Source organism: Mus pahari, chromosome 3, assembly GCF_900095145.1.
Source record: "Mus pahari chromosome 3, PAHARI_EIJ_v1.1, whole genome shotgun sequence".
NCBI lineage: Eukaryota > Metazoa > Chordata > Mammalia > Rodentia > Muridae > Mus > Mus pahari.
This window is the reverse complement of record NC_034592.1, coordinates 115,989,743-115,997,309: the sequence shown is the minus strand read 5'-3', so window position 1 is coordinate 115,997,309 and position 7,567 is coordinate 115,989,743. Positions and strand designations below refer to the sequence as shown.

At 43.1% G+C, this 7,567-nt stretch overlaps 1 protein-coding gene across 1 annotated transcript in view; it reads left to right on the top strand.

Moving 5' to 3' along the window:
- The window catches only part of Fermt1 (fermitin family member 1), a 44,740-nt gene that overhangs the window by 33,510 nt on the left and 3,663 nt on the right, over positions 1 to 7,567 (top strand). Inside the window, exons 14-15 of the mRNA XM_029536320.1 lie at positions 304 to 428; positions 4,367 to 4,508. Coding sequence (XP_029392180.1) covers positions 304 to 428; positions 4,367 to 4,508 — 267 coding nt within the window. The remainder of the gene's footprint in view (positions 1 to 303; positions 429 to 4,366; positions 4,509 to 7,567) is intronic.

Genomic DNA, 7,567 nt, shown 5'->3' with positions numbered 1-7,567 from the left:
AAAAAAAAAAAAAAAAAAAGTTGCACAGGTAAACCTATTCCAATGGAATCAATGTTGAAGAGAAAGCCACTTGAATGAACCCTAGAAATGTGTGAGTGTTGCCTGATCTTGGCCCTCCTTCTACTCAATCAGTTTCATAACTCAGCAGAAAGGAGAAAGTGAATTAGTTAATTAATAGAATGAACCATCTGTGCAGAGTTCAGTGGAGCCCTGTATGTATCGTTCTCACTGGGGATCTGGAGCAAGAAGAGTGGTTACAAAGCAACAGTACCGTGAAGTTTGATCTCTCTCATTTCTACTTAGCTGGCAGCCCGGATCCTGGAAGCTCACCATAACGTAGCCCAGATGCCTCTGGTCGAAGCCAAACTGCAGTTCATCCAGGCATGGCAGTCCTTACCTGAGTTCGGCCTCACCTACTACCTTGTCAGGTGATTACAGGGTCCATTGCCCTTCCATCTGCCATCCAACCGTGGGTGGCTTTCTGGAAGCCTGCTACTGTTCTCACTTAGTCTAGAATGTCAAGTTCTTCTTATTTTAGAATGTTGCCATTTTACAAATGGTCCAAGTACACTGACTGCCCTTAAGAATCTTGCATACCTTCTGCTCAGTGAGTCAACACTCCCTGAAACTTAGCTAAATGTGGGGAAAATGTTCACATTTTACAGAGAAATTGTGTTCTTTTAGGTTAACCACCTGGTGCCACATGTGACTTCCCTCATGTCATGTTTCTCTCCCTGTCATGTATCTCACACAGTGGCCCTTGTGTGGCTTTGTAGAGTTTTGGGTTTCCAGACAGATGTCCTAAAACACACATGAATTATGTTCCCCCCCGCCTTCCCAGATATGAACCCTTTTCCTATGTGTGGATCACAGTAGATTGCTGGGTCTAAATGCCCTGTATGTGGTTCATCTGTTATTACTTTCTTGTATTTTACAAACGAGAACATTATTTTTCTATGGAAAAATAAGTTACATAATTGGTCCAAGTTCATTCAATAGTTAAAGATAATGATATTAGTAATCTGTACCGGTATGATGGCTGTGTCCACCATATAGAGTATGATTCTCCAAAGTGTGTCCATAGACAGGCTTATAAATTGATGTTTTCATCAAATCCAGCTTCTACCACTCCCTTCTCTCTAGAACCTTCCAGACTGCTCCAATTATTTTCCCAACTTCAAGTACTCTTTTTTTCTTAAGCCAACTGAGTCTACTTTTTTAAGTAAGGGAGAATTGTAGCAAGCAGTACGTTACAATCTCATTTCACAACATGGCTGATGGCCTTGTGCTGTAAGATGCTGTTATACACAAAGGTACATTTTCCCTTAATTCTGGCCAAACATCTGGTTCCTCCCGCCTCTATTAACAAGGGAATGTGTTCACACTTCTTTATCCACTTCCTTCTCATTTAACTTTTGCTTACACATTTTGTCCCCAAAACCAATTCCTTCTGCTTTATTCAAAACAAAAAAGTTAAGGGGAATGGCACAGGGTAGCACACCCTTATCTGCCTGCCAATCAAGATAAGGGCAAGAGAACTTTGTGTTTAAGAGTAACCTGAAGACCAGCCTGAGCTACATAGCCAGACGCTATCTCAAAGCATCAATAACTAGGGATGTAGCACAGTGGTAGAGTGTTTAAGACCCAGGGTTCCGTCCCAAGCACAAAGAAGAAAAAAAGATGGAGAGAGGACAAAGTTGTATTGGCTACTCACATATAAGCATACACAGGGGTACATGTATATAAACATGGCACATTCTTACCTGTAATTCAGAGGTCAGCACACAGTGGAAAGCAGGGATACTTGAACCAACAAGGCCTAGCATTCAGTCCCACCTCTTCCCATGCTAACTTCTGACCCGAGGCATTTGCATTGGTCGTCCCAAGATTGAGCTTTGGAGCATGCTAGAGAGTATCTGGACTTACTCTGTTGAGCAAATCCAACAGAAAAACAGTGTGAGTCATGTGGTAATCAGTTGTAAAGTGTGGACAGGCCCTGCACAGATATCCCGGGACATGACTTTTCCTTTTGCCCATTAGTCCTGCCAGATCCTACACCTGTAACCTCCAAAATTTGTTTATAAAGATGTTGAGGCAGAAGCCCAAGGAATATTTTTTAAAAATCTATATTTTCCAAGACTAGAACAGGGATAGAAGGAAGGGCTAGAAGAGACCCCATGTGTAGGGTGACAAGCAGCAGCAGGGACTTGGCCAACCTCAGGAAATTGGGTCTGTGCATCACAACTTCCTGGAAGCTAGAGAGCAGCCCAAGGGGTCTTCATACACCAAAGCAAGACATGCATTAAGTTTTGATATTAAATGTTGAGTCAGTGGTGTAGCTGGTGTAGCTCAGTTGGTAGAGAGTTCGCTTAACATGCACAAAGTGCTAGGTTCAATCCCCAGTATTTCATAAAATTGGGCATGGTGGCGTAGACTTGTAATCCCAGCTCTTGAGAGATGGAAGCAAGAGAATCAGCCTGGACTACATAGGACCCTGACTCTAAAAATGTATTTATTCATTCAAAAATAAAGACTTGAGGTAAAAGAACAAATAATAAAAGGTATGGAAATGATCCTAGAAAAGTAGATAGAGATGAGAAGGATGAAAAGTGGTTTGTTCCATTAGAATGGTACCCAGCTTGCTTTTCTCTCTTCCACATCATCCACACTGCTATCAGCTGCCCATCCTCACATCCTCTCTTGCTACCCCTGTGTCTGTTCCCTTTCCAGCAGAATTCCTCCAGCATGTTAAACCCACTCCAAGCATGACTCTCCCCATTCCCAGCCTTCCACTCATTATCATCAAGGTCACTTGCCAGTTACCCCTGACCTTTGCAGAATCTGGTGGCTAACTCTGAGTCCTTGTACCTCAAGACCTCTTGGCAGTCTTTGACTGTAAAGCATACCTTTGACTACCAGCACAGCATCCCTCCCTAGTCGCCTTCCTCCCTCTCTGGCCAATTCTTTTAATCTCATTTCCTGGTTCATTCTTGACTCCTCAGTTTCTTATAATACTGGATGGAATGCACAAGCCCACAGAGCTTAAACCACTGCTCAAACTCTACTTACCTTCTTGGGGCTCAGCTATTTGTTTACCTTCCTATATAAGGAGCTTGTTGCTCTGAGATGTGCATCCTGAGCCAGGAACCCTCTCTAAAACTGCTGATTCATCCATCCAACCATATCAGAGTGTCTAATGAGTTGGCATCTCATCTTACCATGTCCAAAACTCCTAATCTTTTCCCCCTAAAGCCTCTCCTTGAATTGTTCTGCACCTCATTAAATGAAAACTCTTCTTATAGATGTGTCCCAAATCTTCCTTGACTCTGTGATCTCTGTTGAATTGACATCATGTATTCTGGCAAACCCTACCAGCTCTGCCTCCAAAGTACACAGAGAATCTCACCACCACCACCACCACCACTACCTGGGCAGTGCCAGGTGGCCTTACTTAGTCTTCCTGCTGCTAGCCTTTTCTTCCAAAATATCAGGCAGAGTGAGTCTTATAACACCTAAGACAGCCCATGCTACTAAGCCTTTGCTCAAAACAACCTAGAGTCTTTCTGTGCCCCTCAAAGTCAGCTCATTTTTGAAGCTATGTCTCTGTGTCCATTCCTCTGCCCTACTCATGCAAGCCTGCTACCCTGGCCTCCTGGCAGTCCTTAAGTATACTCATAAACATAATCAGCTGTACCCTCTGCCTGGACTACTTTGTCCAGATATCCATTTAGCTCCCTCACCCAGGCATTGATTCTGGTTGTCATCTTCTTTTCTGACCTCTATCTAAAATGGTGATAATCTCATGGCCAAAGTCCCAACCATGCTTCACTTTCTTTCTGTTATCTCATCTGGCATGCGGACTTCACTTATCCAAGCTCTTTACTCCCTGTTGGTCAGGAATATTCTACCCACTCAGCCTAGAACCCAGTGGTGCTGATTTTGTATGACGTGATTTGACTTCCTCTGATCTCACTTTCTTCTGATGTCATCTTCTTTTAAAGACAATCTTCAGAAAAGTTTTAATTCCCTCCCATTCCTCATAACTTCTTTATCACCATAATAGAGCCTTCCCTTAGGAAGCAGGTTGCTCATTGCCCTTTCTTCTGAGACAATTTAGAAATGTTATGAGGTGTCCTTTAAGAAACGAGTTGGCTCAGCAGGTGAAAGCTGCACAAGCCTGGTGACCTGAGTTTCCAGAACCCACACAAAGGTGGAAGGAGAGATCTGACACCGTAAAGTTGTCGTCTGACCTCCACATGTGTGTTTTGCACCCACACATATATATCATGCATACAAACAATAAGTGATTTTAAAGAAATTGTACATGAATGACAGTTGTTCCCTTAATTCATATTATTATTTTCAGATTTAAAGGAAGCAAGAAAGATGACATCCTGGGAGTTTCATACAACAGGTTGATTAGAATTGATGCAGTCACTGGGATACCCATTACAACATGGAGATTCGCCAATATGAAGCAGTGGAATGTCAACTGGGAAATCCGGCAGGTGAGGCGGAAGCTTCCAATTGTCCATCTCGTCTGTAAATGCACTGTCTCTGAGATTCCACTTACTCTGATTTTTTTTTTAAAGGTCCCTTTATAGTTAGAACTCTGGAGCTATGGACATGAGATAATTGCCTACTAAAATATTAGCCTGTATTTCTGGACAGTCTCCTAACAAGTCTAGACCCAGAGTTCTTCGGTTAACATTGCCAACTGACTTAGCATCTATGAAGATTATAGTTTATAAATCTGCTGTGCAGTTGGTTACATTTTCATAAACTCTCCATAGGATTATATGTGATTGAGCACAATCATTGCTTAGCAGAAACTGCCTTAGATGAGCCCTATACAAAGCAAATCCATGAAAGCCTCATCTAACTACCTGTGAACCCACAGGTTTAGTTGCCTACCCAGAGAACAGTCCAGGCCCAGGAGGAGGGTAGTGCTGAAGGCACAATAGAGATGCCCAGAGATGACCAAGGAAAGCTTGTCCTATGAGATGAGCTCTTGAGCCCACAGCTGTGGAGCTTTTCCCTTCGTTTCACAACCTATATGAGCTATATTTAGGCCAATACCAAGTGTAAATCATAGAAAATTCTAGATCAAGTTAGAGGTACCTTAGTATTCTACTGATGTTACAGAATAGTTTGATGCTACTGGTATAAAAATCTATTCTTGTGGGGCCTGGAGAGGTGGCTCAGCAGTTAACAGCACTGACTGCTCTTCCAGAGGTCCTAAGTTCAATTCCCAGCAACCACATAATGGTTCACAACCATCTGTAATGGGATCCAATGCCCTCTTCTGGTGTGTCAGCAACAGTGTACTCATATATGCTAAATAAATCTTTTTCTTAAAAAAAAAATATCTATTTTTCAGGGAGTGGGAGGATGAAAAGATAAGATAGCTCAGCAGTTAAGAGCTGATCTTCCAGAGGACTTGGGTTCAGTTCCCAGCACCCACATGGTAGTTCAAAACTGTGTGTAACTCACACCCTCACACAGACATTCACGTGGTCAAAACACCAATGCACATGAAATAAAAATAAATAAATCATTTTTTAAACCTATCTTGCAGATGGTAGGGTGGCTCATTGGTTGAGAGTGCATACTATGTAAGCTTGAGGGACCTAGATTTGAATCCTTAGCATCCATGTAAAACATCAGGCACAACTATAAATGCATGTAACCTCGGCATTGAAGAGTAAAGTCAGGCACATCCCAGGAGCTTGTGAACAACATACCTAGCTCAAACCTGGAACTTTTGTTCAGCAACAGACCCTGCCTTAAAGGAGTTAAGTGGAGAGTGATAGAGTAGAACATGATCATATTCTCTGGCCTCCACATGAATGCAAATGGGTGTACGCACATACACAACTACCCCAGCACACACACCAAATACAAACACATCTATCTTCCATCACTCCCTTTACATTCTAGTTTTTCTAAAGGAAAACCAGCACCATGAAGAGCAGTAAAAGACCCACACTATTTTCAGAATGCTAGATTCCTATTGGCCATGTTATCTGTCTGCTAACACATACATAGAATGAAGGTCAGAAAGTAGATCTATTGCCTTAAGGAGTTAATATTACTATCCAGGAGTGGGAACTGAGTGTCAGCCATTTTTAAAGATATGCAGGGAACTCCAGGAAAAAAGGGGTGAGAACTGGCCATGCTCTAAGTCTTCTAACTTTCTGAACTTTATAACTCTCATGTAGGAAGGGATAAAGGGTGGTGGCTACCGGAAAACTAAGGCAGGCTTTTTATTCTTCATTAAACAGTCTACAGCTGTCTTAGGGTTTTACTGCTGTGAACAGACACCATGACCAAGGCAAGTCTTATAAAGACAACATTTAATTGGGGCTGGCTTACAGGTTCAGAGGTTCAGTTCATTATCGTCAAGGCAGAAGCATGGCAGCATCCAGGCTGTTGTGGTGCAGGCAGAGCTGAGAGTTCAGCATATTCATCTGAAGACTGCTAGTGGAAGACTGACTTCCAGGCAGCTAGGATGAGGGTCTTAAGCCCACACTCACAGTGACACACCTACTCCAGCAAGGCCACACCTCCTAATAGTGCCACTCCCTGGGCCAAGCATATACAAACCATCACAACATCGCACAATGGTGGCTCACACCTGTAATCCTAGCACTCAAGAGGCTGAGACAGGAGGATCACTGCAAATCACGGTTTCCAGACTAGGCTACAGACAGTGAGACCTCATCTAAAGGAATCCACAAAGCTTCCTGTTCCTGCACACAGAGAGTAATTGAGACATTCATATATATATATATATATATATATATATATATATATATATATAAAAGTTTTTAAGCAAAAACTAAAATCTTTAGTATAAAGTTGAAGTCTGAAAAGCCATGGCAAGTTCATTAATAGTTCTTTGTTCTTCCTCACCCCATTCCCAACTGCATTCCCCCATGTTTCCTTAGCTTTCTCACTCAGCTACTTCCCTCAGATCATCCCTTTCTCTGCTTACTTGTCTGGCCTCAATGGGAAAAGAAGTGCCTAGCCCTGCAGAGACTTTGATGTGCCAGCATGGGGAGATAACGGGTGGGCCCCTCCCTCCCGTCCCTCCCTTCCTTCTCCTCAGAGAAGGAGGGGAGGGGACGGGGAGAACTGTGGTAGGGGAGGACCAGAAGGGGGACAGCGATCAGTATGTAAAGTGGATGGATGGATGGATGGATGGATGGATGGGCAATCAGACAGACAGACAACAGACAGACAGACCAACCAACCAACCAACAATTGAAAAGGGACATTTTTTGTCTTTTTTTTATTACATATTTTCTTATTTACATTTCAAATGCTATCCCGAAGGTCCCCTATACCCTCCCTCTGCCCTGCTCCCCAACCCATCCACTCCTGCTTTCTGGCCCTGGCATTCCCCTGTACTGGGGCATATAATCTTCACAAGACCAAGAGCCTCTCCTCCCAATGATGGCCGACTAGGCAATCTTCTGCTACATATGCAGCTAGAGAAGTGAGCTCTGGAGGTACTGGTTAGTTCATATTGTTGTTCTTCCTATAGGGTTGCAGACCCCTTCAG